The sequence below is a fragment of the Pyxicephalus adspersus genome, chromosome 12 (genome assembly GCF_032062135.1).
Source record: "Pyxicephalus adspersus chromosome 12, UCB_Pads_2.0, whole genome shotgun sequence".
In the NCBI taxonomy this organism is placed as follows: Eukaryota; Metazoa; Chordata; class Amphibia; order Anura; family Pyxicephalidae; genus Pyxicephalus; species Pyxicephalus adspersus.
Window position 1 is genome coordinate 42,749,172 of NC_092869.1, and position 15,427 is coordinate 42,764,598.

At 50.2% G+C, this 15,427-nt stretch overlaps 3 protein-coding genes across 8 annotated transcripts; 2 read left to right on the forward strand and 1 right to left on the reverse strand.

Annotated features, from left to right (window-relative positions):
• Positions 1-153: 153 nt before the first annotated feature.
• On the forward strand, positions 154-4,046 carry VASH1 (vasohibin 1). The gene is made up of 7 exons (XM_072427718.1): positions 154-657; positions 1,156-1,244; positions 1,409-1,465; positions 1,723-1,797; positions 2,606-2,987; positions 3,076-3,182; positions 3,412-4,046. Exons 1-7 carry the CDS (start codon positions 490-492, stop codon positions 3,479-3,481), a joined length of 948 nt encoding a protein of 315 aa, XP_072283819.1. The 5' UTR covers positions 154-489; the 3' UTR covers positions 3,482-4,046.
• A 40-nt stretch (positions 4,047-4,086) lies between these two features.
• ANGEL1 (angel homolog 1) lies at positions 4,087-8,670 on the reverse strand. Of its 3 annotated transcripts, none has more exons than XM_072427715.1 (10): positions 8,568-8,670; positions 7,318-7,543; positions 6,902-7,110; positions 6,475-6,544; positions 5,963-6,399; positions 5,766-5,892; positions 5,579-5,689; positions 5,433-5,493; positions 4,532-4,698; positions 4,087-4,451 (listed from the first exon to the last, which is right to left on the reverse strand). In XM_072427715.1, exons 2-10 carry the CDS (start codon positions 7,517-7,519, stop codon positions 4,291-4,293), a joined length of 1,545 nt encoding a protein of 514 aa, XP_072283816.1. In that variant the 5' UTR covers positions 7,520-7,543; positions 8,568-8,670; the 3' UTR covers positions 4,087-4,290. The 3 variants fall into 3 exon arrangements, with proteins under 3 accessions (XP_072283816.1, XP_072283817.1, XP_072283818.1); XM_072427716.1 differs by having other exon boundaries at positions 8,552-8,618; XM_072427717.1 differs by lacking the exon at positions 8,568-8,670 and adding an exon at positions 8,518-8,535.
• A 924-nt stretch (positions 8,671-9,594) lies between these two features.
• LRRC74A (leucine rich repeat containing 74A) lies at positions 9,595-15,164 on the forward strand. Of its 4 annotated transcripts, XM_072427793.1 has the most exons (14): positions 9,595-9,894; positions 9,971-10,146; positions 10,919-11,026; positions 11,109-11,202; positions 11,609-11,658; positions 11,959-12,040; positions 12,126-12,211; positions 12,406-12,600; positions 12,938-13,033; positions 13,109-13,252; positions 13,427-13,531; positions 13,750-13,835; positions 14,423-14,516; positions 14,630-14,757. In XM_072427793.1, exons 1-13 carry the CDS (start codon positions 9,798-9,800, stop codon positions 14,469-14,471), a joined length of 1,368 nt encoding a protein of 455 aa, XP_072283894.1. In that variant the 5' UTR covers positions 9,595-9,797; the 3' UTR covers positions 14,472-14,516; positions 14,630-14,757. The 4 variants fall into 4 exon arrangements, with proteins under 4 accessions (XP_072283894.1, XP_072283893.1, XP_072283897.1 ...); XM_072427792.1 differs by lacking the exon at positions 14,423-14,516 and having other exon boundaries at positions 9,597-9,894; positions 14,630-15,164; XM_072427796.1 differs by lacking the exons at positions 9,595-9,894; positions 10,919-11,026; positions 14,423-14,516 and having other exon boundaries at positions 10,026-10,146; positions 11,075-11,202; positions 14,630-15,164.
• Positions 15,165-15,427: the final 263 nt, after the last annotated feature.

Sequence of the window (15,427 nt, forward strand, 5' to 3'; positions counted from 1 at the left end):
CGCCTGATATCACGTGTCCTATCTGGACGTGGTCGCCGTGGTAGGGGCGTGGTCACCTATATCATCGCTATCTTCTTAATATACGGGGATTCAGAATCACTGGAAATCACGTGATACACAGTTATGATGGGGACACCAAACTATGACACAAGATTTGGGGGGAGGTAGTAGGTGGTCACGTGACTAGCTCTTTACCCATACAATGTGCATTCTGGGAAAGGAATCGCTTTGATGGATTTCCTGGATCTCAATCAACTTTTCCTGATATCAGCCTACCATCCCCCATCTCCCATCACCTCCCATCCTCCACCGTCATCCCCATTCTCCATCCCCGATATGAGGACCACGGCACTGGGCGGAGCCCCAAAGGATGCACGCCCCGCCCAGACCCCGCCCAATTACATCAGTGATGGCCGGTGAAGCTCCGCCCCTCAGCGGGCTCCGGAGGGATGAGGATGAGACGGTCGGGCGGCTCCTGAGGGTCCTGGGATGTCGGAGGGGCCCCAGGAGGACGGAGGGGCCCCATTTTATGTAAACCGGGGGGGCCTCCCTATTCAGGCCGACACATGGGAGAGAATGTGGGGTCACATCGCCCGGACACACCCGAATGGGGAGGAGCTGGAGAGACAGATCAGATCGGCCACCGACCTGCCCAGGGTGAGTTATAGCAGCCGATGAAAGAAACACGGCTGATTCCCTCCCCCATCACTGATCCCAGGGATCCTCCCATCCCCCGGGATCATCACCATCCCCCTAATATCATACTCATTCCTGATCACCCCCATCATCATCCTACCCCACTCACCCCTATTGTCATCATAATCCCCCTCCCCCATCACTGATCCCTGGGATCCTCATTCCCCAATATTATCATTACTTGTCCCTATTGTCATCCCCATCACCATCCTCACCATTGTCCTCTATTGTCATCCTCATCCCCTGTCACTGATCCCTGGGAATCTTCATTCCCTTTTATCATAATCCTCCTCCTCATCATCGTCATCGTCATCCCACCCCACTGACCCCCAATATCACCCCTTCCTCCGACACTGATCCCTGGGATCTTCATCACCATCCTCTATTTTCGACATCCCCCTCCCCCCACTGGTCCTGTATCACCATCCCCAGTCCTCACTCCCCCCCCTCTCTCGGCAGGTGCCAGTCCCCGTGGTCCCCGTGTTTGGTGTGGGCTCCTCAGTCCAGGAAAAGGTGGAAGCCGTCCAGCGATATATCCGAGAGCTGCAGTATCCTTTCTACCCGGGAAGGGCTCAGGCGGCCCGACTATTGATTGGTTGATGGGGCAGCAATAGCCAGGGTTATGGGGTATTCCGGGGTGTGTGGTGGGGTATCAGGAGCTATCGGGGGACAAAACATCATTCAGCTGTCTTTCCAGTAACTCATCACTCAGATATAACCACACCGGAACCCAATTCTTCGAAATCAAGAAGACCAGACCACTAACCGGGTGAGAGGATGGGGATGACAAAGGGGTCACGGGGAGTTCCGATAATGAAGGGGTGCTGGAGGTATTGGGAGGTTGGTAATGGGGAGGTATTGGGGGGAGGGTTGGTAATGGGGGTAATAGAGGTGGGGGGGGGGGGCGGGGGGGGGGGATTATGATGTTGGGGTTGGGGGTTTGGTAATGGATGGATGGAGGTGTTGAGGGGTTATGGAGGTTTTTATGGGGGGTAACCAATTCTAATGGTGTTTCTCCCCCTGAAGGTTGATGGATCTGGCGAAGGAGATGACCAAAGAAGCTCTGCCAATCAAATGTCTGGAGGCCGTCATCCTGGCCATGTATCCTTCTGTACAAGTCCTGGTTGTGTTATGGGGGAACTCTCAAGTGCCCCCCCATGTGCCCCCTCCAAGATCTGCCCTTTGTGACATGGGCTGGGGCCCATGTTCCCCATGGTGCAGCATGGTGGTATTCTGTATGTTAGGGGTGTTTCCTATGCTGGGGAAATGGCAGTGCTCTCGGCGGTGGGAATCTTGCCCATGGCGTGGAACAATGGCACTCTTTAAGTCAAGTGATGGGGGTGGTTTTAGACATGGCAGGCAATGCTTTCAGTAATGGGGGTGCTCCCTATTGAATGGCAGTGTTCTGAATGGTGGCGGTGCTCACTGGTGGGGGTTTGGGGTGTTGTCCCTGGCATAGGATGATGGTGCTCCAGGTGTGAAATGGTGGGTACTCTCCATAGTGGTAGATGGGGTTGCTCACCATTTTGGGAGTCTTCTAAATGTTAGGGCTGCCCTATATGTATTGGGGGTATTGTTGGGTATGGGGTGCTCTCCAGGATGGGGGGTTCTTTTGGTCTCCATGGCAGGGGATGAGGAAGGCACTCAGCAATAAGGGTGGTCCTTTTAAAGCAGAAGAGGGATGCTTTCCATGATGGGGGGCTCTTGGTGATAAGGACGGCCCCTATGGCAGGGGATGGGGGGGCTCTTGGTGATAAGGATGGCCCCCATGGCAGGGGATGGGGGGTGCTCTCGATGATAGGGGTGGTCTCCATGGCAGGAGATGGGGGGTGCTCTCGGTGATTGAGGTGGTCCCCATGGGGATGTTTTTTTTTGTACCCTCCGTTGTCCTCCTGACCTCCCATCGCAGCTATCTTACCAACAGCATCCCTGCGTTGGAGCGTTTCCCTATCAGCTTCAAGACGCAGTTCTCGGGCGGCTGTTTCCGCCATATTGTTCTTGGCTTATACGGGAACGGGTACTTTGGTGCTGTAGGGATCAGCCGACGGGACGACCTGATGTACAAACCTCTCCATTATCGGACTCTCAGCGATTTGTTGGTGGATTTCCAGGAGGCGTACGCCCGATGCTGGCACACTCTGCGTAAGGTGAAGATTGGCCCCTTCGTGTCACATGACCCCCACAGCGTTGAGCAGATTGACTGGAAGCACTCCGTGCTGGACGTGCAGGAGCTGAGTGCGGAGGGGCTGCGCAGGGAGTTGGAGAGACACAGCAGGGAGATGAGACTCAGGGTAAGGGCGGAGGGCTTGGACCCCTGGTGGAGTGGGCACGGATCCCTGGGTGACATCACCCCCTAAAATATTTCCTTTCTTTTCTTAGATTACCAAGGGACCCCCTTCACCACCAAAGGAGAGAAAGAGGGATATTACCCCGTCCCCCCAGCGAGGACAGTCCAGCCCACACCGCAGGGAGCGGCAGGACAGACGGTAATGTGCAGAAACCCTCACGTTTTATAACCCCCCCCCCCCCCCCATTGGCTTTTATATGTCTGATTATATTTAAATGTCTCAATCTGCCCCGCCTCCTCTGCCAGTAGCTCCTCCTCTTTAACCTTATATGGAATGATTTCAGATTTGTTTTGTGGGAAATCTGGAAAACCTGAAAGTGAGAATTTGAACTCCGCCTGCATTGATCAACTTCTTTTTTATCTTACAGATCGTCTGGGGAAAAACCTTCCGATCCCAAATCTCTACCTGACCTCAGCGGGTACCAGATCCGGGTGTGAGCGCCATGCAGTGACCTCGTCCCACCTGGACTTAATGCACTGCGACGCAGAATGAAACCTTTAGATGTAGATGACCCCGCCCCTATTTGTGTCAGGCCCGGGACGGAAGGCGCACTGTATGCCCAATAGTGATGACCGCCAGAGGCGGAACTACAAATCATGTGACAGGGTCACCCCCAACCTACAGACTGGCTGTGACCAACCAGTGACAACTGTGGGAGGGGCTTCAGGTCAGAAATAATCCTTTGCAGTTTTGCCTTAGCACCATGCCACATGTGCCAGCCTAATGCCCCAGTGTTGCCAGGTCATCCCCACCTGGCGGAGAACCTATTGCCCTCACTGCCACCGGGTGAACCCCTCCTGGCAAAAGGGCCTATCACCCTCACTTACCTGCCAGGTGACCCTCCCCCCACCTATCAGAGAGCCTATTGGCCTCACTACCGACAGCTGACCTCTGCCTGGGGGCAAGGAGGGGAACCCACACCTGGCAGAATGTCCCCTTTTCCAAATATTTATTGCTCCCAATACTTTTACACTGAATCCTAATAAAGCGGATGATCTGCTATTTGCGTGTTCTTTGTATGACGGAATGACAGATCCAGAGCTGTATTTTACAAATTTATTACAACTGTCTGCTCTCTGATAAAACCTCTTCATATGTACACATTTTACATACATGTCTTTAGGAGAGCAGCACATGTGTATCATGTACAACAGAAAATGGTGACACCAGCAGGATTGGGGGTGGGGATTGAAAATTTAAAAAGACCTGGGAAATGTCCCAACTCTGGGCAGGGAGCGACCTCCGGTTATGGGGTTGAGAGGTCCAGGCTGAACCGAGCCAGGAGGCAGAGATGGTCGGAGCAGCAAAACGGGTTTGGAAGTCCCTGTGCCGCCCACAGATCATCCTCTGCCAGCAGACACAGACGCCCCAACAGCTTTAGCTGGCCATCCTGGAAGAAGCGCAGACCTGAAGGGGACACCGATATAAACATGTATGACGGAGAGACAATGTAATGCAATCATAGCTTGATCTAGGCATGTGCTCACCTTGGTTGGTGTTACACACGGGGACGGGCTCTGCAGAGTAGAAGATGTAATCCACCGTGTTGCCAATTCCCAGCGGAAATGTTGTTACCTCATAACGGTCTTTAGCAGGCAGGAAGTGAGTATACGCTGAGGTCAGCTGAAGGTGATGCTGCAATAACTGGGGTGTCCTGTGGGGGGCAGAGAAGGAGGGGCAAATTAGGGACCCCCCAACCACAGATCATACTTTATATCTAGTGCATTGCCTTGCAAGGTAACAGATACCAGGCTGTACTGCACACCGCAGTCAGGTACAGGTAGAGGAAAAATAAAATATGGCAGATGAACTGGACCATAGAAGCTCTTCCCAGCCAGGTGGGGGGGAGTCTTAAAGGTGAACACAGTTACCTGTCAGAAAGGGGGCAGAGTCCTAAAGGTGAACAGACTTACCTGTTAGCATGGGGGATAGCTTTCAGGCAAGAAGTGAGAGGAATCCAGGTGTGGCGCAGATAGAAAAGGTGCAGTTACCTGCTGGAAAAAGGGGTGGATTCCAGATTCAAGTTGAACACATTTACCTACTACTGCAGTTAGTGATTTTGGACCATGAGGTGAACAGATAAGAGACAGTTACAAGATCCCACAGCAGGGGGCAAGGAAAAAAAAAAAACACAAGGTGCACCTGTAAAGGGCAGTTTTTAACCAGGCGGGGGTTGGCAGTGACTTGTTAGCGCAGGAGCCGCTCCAGTTCTAAGAGGTGCACAGCTGGCAATCAGTGGATTTGGCCAGGGAACTCTTCCTTGCTGCAGCTGTCATTTGCAATTTAGCATTTTAATTTGAAGATACCAAGCAGGTCTCCAGCAACATGAACATCTTAAGTGCCCACCATAACCCTCCCCCACCCCACCTGGGGCCCTTCCATCAGTACCTGAACAGTGATTCTGGCGGGTCCGGAAAGATCCCTGCCTGGGCAGCAGCTGTCTGTGGATCTGTCAGATATGGATGGGGAGACGTTACAGCAGCAACATAGGTGGACCCAATTCTACCTCTTATGTCCCCCCAACATTCACCCACCTGGCTTATTGTCCGTCACCCCCTTGATCAGCTCAAGGTTTTGGGGACGTTGAAGGGCATATTCACAATACCGGAGCTCCAAGAGGCGTTGGCGTGTAAACATCCTCCGATCTAATGGTACAAAGACAAATCACAGATGTGTGTCTCCCAGCTGCGTAATGGATGGGGTGACTATGTGTAATTTTACCTTTGACCTTTGGTGGCCTTATCGCCTTGTACTGGCAGCTGTCATTGACTCCCAAAAAGTCCGGCCACAGCGGGAAAGGCAAATTTCGGGGTTGTAGCATATCACAGTACTGCTCCTGACCAGACACCTAGAAGAAAACACAGCAATCAGATGATGGAAAGACCCTGACCAATCCCGTTCCACTATCCCAGCCCCACCTTCCAAGCTGGCAGGCGGCGGCAGTTCAGGACACCATTGTGCAGCAGGTGGTAGAGGGGAGAATTGGGGGTCGCGTTCAGATCCCCACACAGGATTATGGGGCATCTGCCACCTTCTGGTGTGCGGGATAATTTATCCACCTCTGCCAGAAGAAGAGCCAACTGTGCCAGCTTAATGTCCCCTCTGCGGGGGTTGTAGAGAAGATGAGTGTTGGCAACACATAGGTTGGGAGGGCTGAGCTTATCTGATGTCTCTTCAGACAGGACCGGCCGCAGTAACAGGACCAGTCCCACATTGTCACGGTTCAGGACATTGATGGTGGGCCTGAAAAACTCCACATGACTCTCCTGGAGGAGACTGAAGCGTTGAGTCTTGAAGCAAATGGCGCAACCATCGGTCTTCCGACCCGTCCGACGCTTGTAGTGACAGCTATACCCTATGGAGACGCAGAGCAGTCAGCACACAGCACCTCCTTCTGGTGAAAACAAAGAGGTGCAAAGAGCAGAATTACCCATAGATTTTAGGCTGGGCTGGATCTGATCCTTGTAGTGATTTTCCTGCACCTCCTGAAGACACAGAATCTGCAATACATAAATTGTTGCATATTATACAGTCAACATATTCCATAGCACTGTACACAGGAGCTTAAACTCTAATGTACCCCCACAGTCACACACTATTATTATACATTTTTTTATAGCTCTGACATTTACCGCAGTGCTGAACAGAGATTACTGAGCCAGTCACCTATACTAAAAGTGGTAAAAAAAATATGGGGGGGGGCCCCCCCGGGGGGGGGCCAGGAGGCTTCCAGCTTTGAGAAAGTCTATGAAGGCATAGGCTTCTTCTGTACCCCCTGTTGGATGACAGCTGGACAATAATTCTCATACATTTGGGAAATAAACTCCAAGAAGAAGGGGGGGGGGGATTTGACTCACATCGGCCTCCCAGTGCTGCAGTTCCTGAAGCAGGTTGGGCCAGCGGTAGTCCCAGGTCAGGATGGAGGGGGGGCAGTGCAGGTACAGGTGGGGGTTCTGCTCAATCAGGTCCTGAGACAGAAGATTGTAGGACAAGACGGTGAAATCAAACTGCTTCTCAGTCAGCAAATCCGGGGAATATAAATCCTGCCAATCCCTCCATAGAACCTCTGCTAGGACAGAAGAAAAAAAAGAGACCCCATCACACCCGTAACACCAACCCAACAATAGGGGGCGGTATGTCAGTGTGTATGACAGTGTGTATGGAGATGTATCAGCATGTTTGGCAATGTGTCAGTGTGCATGGCAGTGTGTGTATATGGTAGTGTGTCAGTGTGTATGGCACTGTGTATGGCACCATGTCAGTGTGTACTCACCGTGGTAGATGATGGGCTGGGGCAGGGTCTGCTCTAGGTCTTCCATTTTCCATTTTTGATCCTGCTCCCCATCGCCCCCCTTCTTCTTTTGGGGCAGTTTCCAATCCAGTACAGCAGGGTCCTCCTCCCAGGATTGCCCTTGTTGGGGTGTCTCCTCCTCCTTCAGTGTTGGGTTCTCTGTGCTTTTCTCTGAACTCTCCATCTCACCAGAATGCCATTATCTGCCCTATGGGGAAAATTACTGCCATCATTACAACAGATGAACCATCCACCCCCACCAAGGACCCTGCACTGACACACTGATATCAGGGGCCCCTAATATATTGACACACCGACATGAGGGGCCCCCATTATACTGTTACCAGGGGCCCCAATATACTGCCACACTGATATCAGGGCCCCAGTGTACTAACACACTGATATCTAGGGCCCCAGTATACTGACACACTGATATCAGGGGCCCCAGTTTACTGACACACTGATATCAGGGCCCCCAGTATACTGACACACTGATATCAGGGCCCCCAGTATACTGACACACTGATATCAGGCCCCCCAGTATACTGACACACTAATATCAGGGGCCCCAATATACTGACACACTGATATCAGGGGCCCTAATATACTGACACACTGATTTCAGGGGCCCCAATATAATGACACACTGATTTCAGGGGCCCCAATATACTGTCACACTGATATCAGGGCCCCCCAGTATACTGACACACTGATATCAGGGACCCCAGTATAATAACACACTACCATCAGGGGCCCCAGTATAGTGACAAACTACCATCAGGGGCCCCAGTATACTGACACACTCATAACAGGGACCCCAGTATACTGACACACTGATATCAGGGGCCCCAGCATACTAAAACACTGATACCAGGGCCCCCAGTATACTGACACACTGATATCAGGGCCCCCAGTATACTGACACACTGATATCAGGGCCCCCAGTATACCGACACACTGATATCAGGGGCCCCAGTATCTTGGCACACTGATATTTGGGGCCCTCCTATAGTGACACACTATAATCAGGGGCAGCAGTATAGTGACACACTATCATCAGGGGCCCCAGTATACTGACACACTGAAATCAGGGGCGCCCAGAATACTGACACGTTGATATCAAGGTGCCCTTATAATATATTTGTATTGACAGGGACCCCGCGGGAAGTGCCGAGTCTATACCATTTCTCTCCCCGCCCATTTTCAGGTGTCTCACCCCTCCTCTTACACACCCGATTTTCTTCAGCTCCGATAAACTTCCGGTTCTCGACCAGTCATACCACGTGCTTCCGGTCATAACAAAAATATATTTTCGCGTCATTTCCGGATTTACTAGAAACTTCTTAGAAAGCAATTTCAGTCTTCCGTGCTCCGCCCACCTACAGAGACTCCCTCCCCCACACTGTCTAGGGCACTGTGAGGTGGTGTTGAGGTAATTGGGGCAATATGGGGTCGGGTATAATCCTAGGGAATTGTTGCTGTTATCAAATAAAGTTTAGGGATTTGTGCTTTTTATTTATTTTTTTTACAAAACCCAGCCAGAAGGGGATGGCAGGATCAGGTGATGGTGGGGGATGGCAGGCTCAGGTGATGGAGGAGATGATGGGGGATGGTAGGTTTAGGTGATGGAGGGGATGATGGGGGATGGTAGGTTTAGGTGATGGAGGGGATGATGGGGGATGGTAGGCTCAGGTGATGGGGGGGGAATGACAGGCTCAGGTGATGGTGCGGGATGGCAGGCTCGGGTGATGGAGAGGATGATGGTGGATGGCAGACTTGGATGATGGCAGGCTCAGGTGATGGAGGGGGATGGCAGGCTCAGGTGCTGGAAGGGGATGGCAAGCTCAGGTGATGGAGGGGGATGGCAGGCTCAGGTGCTGGAAGGGGATGGCAAGCTCAGGTGATGGAGGGGGATGGCAGGCTCAGGTGATGGAGGGGGATGGCAGAATCAGGTGATGGTGGGGGATGGCAGGATCAGGTGATGGAGGGGATGGTGGGGGATGGCAGGATCAGGTGATGGAGGGGATGGCAGGATCAGGTGCAGGCTCAGGTGATGGTTGGGGATGGCAGAATCAGGTGATGCTGGTGGATGGAAGGCTTAGGTGATGGTGGGGGATGGCAGGATCAGGTGATGGAGGGGATGGCAGGATCAGGTGATAGGGAGAATGGTGGGTGGGGGATGGCAGGCTCAGGTGATGGAGGGGGATGGCAGAATCAGGTGATGGTGGGGGATGGCAGGATCAGGTGATGTGGGGGATGGCAGGATCAGGTGATGGTGAGGGATGGCAGGCTCAGGTGATGGGGAGAATGGTGGGTGGGGGATGGCAGGCTCAGGTGTTGGAGGGAAAGGCAGGCTCAGGTGATGGTGGGGGATTGCAGGCTCAGGTCAGGTGACAGATCCAGTGTCAGTTCTCAGGTAACAGGTGAGTTGATGAAGTTCCCATCTGTCACACTGGAGGAAGATGGCTGAAGTTTGTGAGGAGCTGCATAGTTTGTCTTTGTGTGCTGGCAGTGCACAGAGCTGGACAGAACCTTATGATACCGACCTGGAGTCAGAGGGTGAGTACTGCAGCATGAGTACCATAGTGGGTGAGTACATTTCTGTTACATTACTAGAAGTCACTTTCTTTATCAGCGTTGGAGCAGAGCTGCCCAGAAGACCCCCAGAGGGAAGAATACCTACAGTCATGCTACAAGGCCGGGGTCGTTCCTGTCTCATATTTCATTCGTCATATGAATGATAAATGTCTGGAGCTGAACCATCGTGGATTGGGGCCCCGTGGAGCTGCTGCATTAGCCAAGTCACTGATGGTAAGAGTGGTGAGAGGGGTCCCATGTGGGGATAGCTTCTGTGTGTGTTGAGTAGCGAGAGTCACTGTCTCTGTAGAGTAGTGATTTTAGTGATTGGGGCCCCTGTAGGTTGTGCTCCTCTTACAGCTCCACTCCAATGTGTTAAGTGGTGATTGAGGCCCCCTTGGGATGGGATTCTCTTACAGCTCCTTCATGTGTGCAAAGTAGTGATTGGGGCCCCTGTAGGTTGACCTTCTTCAAGTGTGAAAAGTAGTGATTGGGGTGGGATCCACTTACTCCTCCTTTCCTGTGTAGAGCAGTGATTGGGGCCCCTGTGGAGTGGGCTCCTCATACACCGCCTCTCCTAACTGTGTAGAGTGGTGATTGGGGCCCCTGTAGGTTCATCTTCTTCATGTTTGTAAAGTGGTGATAGGGGCCCCTGTGGGGTGGGCTCCTCTTACAGCTCCTCCCCTGTCTATGTGGAGTGGTGCTTGGGGCCCCTGTGAGGTTGGATTCTCTTACAGCTCCTCCTTTATGTGTGCAGAGTATTTATTGGGGCCTCCTTTATGTGTACAGAGTATTTATAGGTTGGCCTTCTCCATGTGTGTAAAGTAGTATTTGGGGCCCCTGTGGGGTGGGATCTTCATACTCCTCCTCTTCTGTCTGTGTAGAATAATGATTGGGGCCCCTGTAGAGTGGGCTCTTCTTACAACTCCTCCCCCTGTCTATGTAGAATGGTAACTTGGGGCCCCTGTGGGTGGGCTCCTCCTACAGCTCCTCTCTTTTCTTGCAGTGTAATAGCAGCATCACCCAGCTAAGTCTAGAGGACAATGCCGTGTCGGGTGAGGGGTTAGTGAGATTGGTGGAGGTGCTACGAGGCAGCCGCCATATCACTGATCTAGTAAGTAGCCTTGTGTGTTTTCCATATCTACTCATTAAGTGTTTACAGATATGGACTCTCATTTCGGGCCCCTACTTTCCAGAATCTCTCCAACAACAGCTTGGGCGAGGTTGGAGCTGAGCTGATCTGCCAGATGTTACTGGACAATGTGTCTCTACTTCGTATCCGACTGGCACGTAAGTTACCTCACCAACCGGCTCCATGATGACTCTACATAATTTTACAAATCTGAACCAAAAGTCATATCCACTTCTCTGAATATCATTATCATGCAGATTTTCTGCAGTCCCCATACTGACACTTCATTGGTGATAAATGACAAATGTCGCCGCCTTATACCATGGAGCAACACCTCCAGGACAATACATTGTATCCATCACTTCCTGTGTAACTTGTATGGTGTGTATAGGTTATAAAAACCAAGTGAATCCTGACTGCTATGTCTTCTAGTGAAGGCTACTCCTGATGTGGAGAGTAGGGGACCCATGAAGTTAGGGGGCCCCAGCAGAGCCCCTCTTTTACATGCTGCACATGCCTGTTCTCCCCTTTGATATGTATATGATAATGTGTCTTCTTTTCTAGACAACGAATTCAATGATCGGTCTGCCAGATATTTCACAGAAGCTCTGTCGGTAAGTGGCCATCAGGTAAACTCAACACCTCTTTGGGGATCTCCTTCCAGTGTAAAATAAGAATGTAGGACATTTTATAAATAGGGGTGCTACTTTGGGCATAATTCCCCATGTGGGGCGAGGTCTGTGTGGCCTTCTGTCATTCATCAAGCTGGGAGATGCTGTGAGGTACTCATGCACAGGCTTTTGAAGTGACATTTCTATGAGGACGGTACCCCTTCTCCTTCCTCTGGGTAGATCTGTTTCCTTCCTACGCGTTTCGCCGCTTCCAGATGACACATTCTGTCTGCTCTCTGATAGGCCAATTTCCGGGTGACACTCCTGGATCTCAGCCACAACCAATTCTGTGAGAAAGGTGGAGAGTTTCTGGGTCAGATGCTGGGTGAGTAATAGACATCAATCAGTAGGGGGCGAGATGCCATCCTACGCTGTGGCCCCTCACTATTCCTATTATTTTCCCTTCACAGCTGCCAATGAGGGTCTCCAGGAGCTGAATCTAAGCTGGAATCACATTCGCATGAAAGGTGCCATCGCCCTGAGTGCCGGCCTGCGGGTACTACAAACCCTTCCGAATTCATACACACTTACTGTGGTGACCCCTGGCAACCAAATTTCACCTTTCATCTAGGGAGGGTGGAATTATTGGAGATCATTTCTGATTGGTTGCTGGAGGTTCCTGAACTGTTTGTATTTTCTCGGTGCTGCATGAGCCCATTGGTATGAACCTAGGATCTTCCTCTGCCACAGGTGAACGGCATGTTGAAGGTGATGAATTTATCCTACAATGGATTGGCCAATGATGGGGCTCTGGCACTGGGAGAAGCACTGAGGTTCAACAGTTCCCTTCTTCACCTTGATATCAGCTGCAACCGGATCAGCAACGAGGGAGCCCGACTCCTCTGCAAGGGCTTGGAGTGCAATGAGAGCCTGCGTGTGCTGCAGGTAAGATCTGCAGAAAAAAAGGCAGCAAAGAGAAATGGCTGTTCTTTTAATATTATTATTATCCAGTTATTTATATAGCGCCAACATATCACGCAGCACTGTATAAAGTCCATTGTCATGTCGCTAACTTTCCCTGTCCCTACCATAGTCAGATGCCATTAATACAGTCCAAGGTCAATTTAGGGAGAAGCTAAATAACCTAACTGCATGTTTTTGGAATGTGGAAGAGTCTGCAAACTCCATACAGATAGTGTCCTGGCTGAGATCCGAACCTGGGACCTAGCGCTGCCCTACTACTGCCATATTTATTTTAAATTGCCCTTTATGTACATTGCAGCTTGCTAGGAACCCGCTGACAGTAGAGGGTGCCACCATCTTGCTGAGTTCGATTACTAGGAAGCCTGAAAATAGAATCGAGGAATTGGATATCTCTGTGAGTAAGCAATGTGAGTTCAGTCAGTAAATTTTCCCTTTTATTTGACATTAATGGACTCTGTTCTCTTTTTAGAATGTTCTGGTAAACCCACAGTTCCTCTCCCTCTATGAAGTGGCTTCCATCTCTCGGCCTGGATTACACATCTTGTTTGCTGGAAAGCAAGGATTTGTTGCAAAGAAGCGCCAAGCTCGTCCCGATCCCATGAAGGTCATCCAGGTGACGCCATGTTATTTATGTGCCGCTCCACTGTGGCTGCTCTACCATGATGGAGGGTTTGAGTTGTTGTCCTTATCACTGATTTAAGCTGAGCCCTAAATATACTGGCTGCTTCCAGTGGCCATACTGTGTGCTCTGATCTGGTGATTTCAAATCTGTCATTCCCCATTGCAGGACTTTCTGGATGAACGCAAACTGCGCCTGCTGGACTTCTTTAAGAACATGGACAAAGATGGCAACATGAGTGTCCCAGTCAGTGACTTCTGTCGGTACATTGCAGTGAGTACATATAGACTGTATGCAGCACATTCTTGTGCAGGTGTTTGGTGGTCTCCAGGTATTCATACAAATTCAATACAAAAAATTATGTGTTGTTTAATAATTACCAAGCCGTCCTGGATCCCGGTTTGGAAGTGTTGGATGGTGTCTTTCTGGACCATACATGTTCTTCTTATGTGTACTGTTTAACGTGAGCTATGACCATCTCCTCTCCTCAGCTGTCTGGTCTTCCTCTGGATTCTGCTCAGATAGAATCTCTGTTGCAAAGGTTGGACAAACACCAGACCGGAACCATTGACTACAGGTGAGAGAATCAGATAGGTCCTCCTACAACCTCCTCTGTCTGGTGTTTCTTTTCTTTCCTTGTACTCAGTTGTAGCCAAATCAGATTCATCTGTGTCCAGTTTTCTGTATTGGCTTATACAGGGAAAGCTCTGTGTTTGAGTCCAATGGAGGAATCTAGAAGAAGGTTGTAGATTTAGAGTCTATAGGTAGTCCCCGGGTTAAGGACATCTGACATACGGACGCCACCTCCTAGATATAAACTGGCAGGATGGAGGCTTGGAGGGGGTGGTTTGCATGACTTGCAGAAGAAATCTTTTGCTAAACACAGCTGAGGTTGTGGGTGATCCTAAGGACTGAGCTCTTTCTGCAGCCTTTTGTAACAATTAAACGACCAAGACAAACTCTGCAATTGTTTCTTTTTGCATATCAAAGCACAGCGTGCTCTAGAAGTTAATGAATGTCAAAGCTCCATAAAGATTTATACAGTAATAATTAATACAGTAACTGACACCATGCTGTCTAATAACATGCTGAGACAAACATCTGTCTTAATTTGATTTATTAAAATAATATACCTGTTCTGACTTACATACAAATTCAACTTAGGAACAAACCTACAAACCCGATCTCGTATGTAACCTGGGGACTCTTGTAGAGCAGAATTTCCTGACCACCTTACTGGTGGTCCTCTATATACCCGGTAGGTATGGAGGTCGCCTCGTAACTTTCTTTGGTTTACCCTTCTGCTCTTCTGTTTTTTGTTCACTGTTGTGTCTCATACCATATCCTTATTTTACGATCCCCTATTCCTAGAGACCTGGTGGATTCTCGAAAGAAAATGGTGAAGGATCAGCGAAAGCAACAACGGCGTGAAGCAAGAAAAGAACGTCTAGAGAAGCAGCGCAGTCAAAGAGCTCTCAAGTCGTTTCACAATGCAGTAAGGGCACTGACTCCACCCCTTGCGTCTAGGGAGGCCGGGGGGAGCCATCGCAGCTCTGCTCATTTCTCTGGTTCTTCACTTAGTTCTTGGTACCAGGAAATAGAAAATAGCGATGAAGAGAGTTCTCCAGACATACAGCAAGAAGACTTTGAAACCTTGGATTGCTATTACAGCTCACAGGGAAGTCTCTCTGAGGCTGGTACCCCTAAGTGACCGAGTGAAAACTAAGGCGGCAGCCATTAAGAAGTCAATGATCTTCCTATTCATCATCTTTGGTTTATGTTTGTGCTGCAGAACATCTATAAATATTCCTCTCTGGATGTCAACCATTGAGGTCACCTCTTGGGTGTGCACTGAACACACTGTAGGCCCAAGATGAACCCTTTACAAAACATTTTTCTATATGCATTAGGAGGGAAAAAAAAAGAAGCTGTATGTTAGCACCATATTGCCGAAATAGAATCATGTACAGTTCGGCACATAACTGACACATAAATAAGCCCTTAACCCTTCTATCTGCGCCTCCAACAACCTTCTAATGACTTCCCAACTCATAACCTCTTCCCCGGCATGTCTCCCAGATTTCTGTATAGTTGCCCTCACCCTCTAGGATTCAACCATCTCTAAGATGATCCCTGGATCAGCAGTCTCTGTTATTTTTACTTTAAAGC

Excerpts from the sequence above, each read along its gene's own strand:
- VASH1 (XM_072427718.1), top strand. The coding sequence starts at position 490 with ATGTCGGAGGGGCCCCAGGAGGACGGAGGGGCCCCATTTTATGTAAAC. Across the intron at positions 1,466-1,722 it reads AAGACCAGACCACTAACCGG|GTTGATGGATCTGGCGAAGG; the intron begins GTGAGAGGATGG and ends CTCCCCCTGAAG. Across the intron at positions 1,798-2,605 it reads GAGGCCGTCATCCTGGCCAT|CTATCTTACCAACAGCATCC; the intron begins GTATCCTTCTGT and ends CTCCCATCGCAG.
- ANGEL1 (XM_072427715.1), bottom strand. The coding sequence starts at position 7,519 with ATGGAGAGTTCAGAGAAAAGCACAGAGAACCCAACACTGAAGGAGGAG. Across the intron at positions 7,111-7,317 it reads CCAGCCCATCATCTACCACG|AGGTTCTATGGAGGGATTGG; the intron begins GTGAGTACACAC and ends CTGTCCTAGCAG. Across the intron at positions 5,494-5,578 it reads GGTGACGGACAATAAGCCAG|ATCCACAGACAGCTGCTGCC; the intron begins GTGGGTGAATGT and ends CATATCTGACAG.
- LRRC74A (XM_072427792.1), top strand. The coding sequence starts at position 9,798 with ATGGCTGAAGTTTGTGAGGAGCTGCATAGTTTGTCTTTGTGTGCTGGC. Across the intron at positions 13,253-13,426 it reads ATCCCATGAAGGTCATCCAG|GACTTTCTGGATGAACGCAA; the intron begins GTGACGCCATGT and ends TCCCCATTGCAG. Across the intron at positions 13,836-14,629 it reads ACCGGAACCATTGACTACAG|AGACCTGGTGGATTCTCGAA; the intron begins GTGAGAGAATCA and ends CCCTATTCCTAG.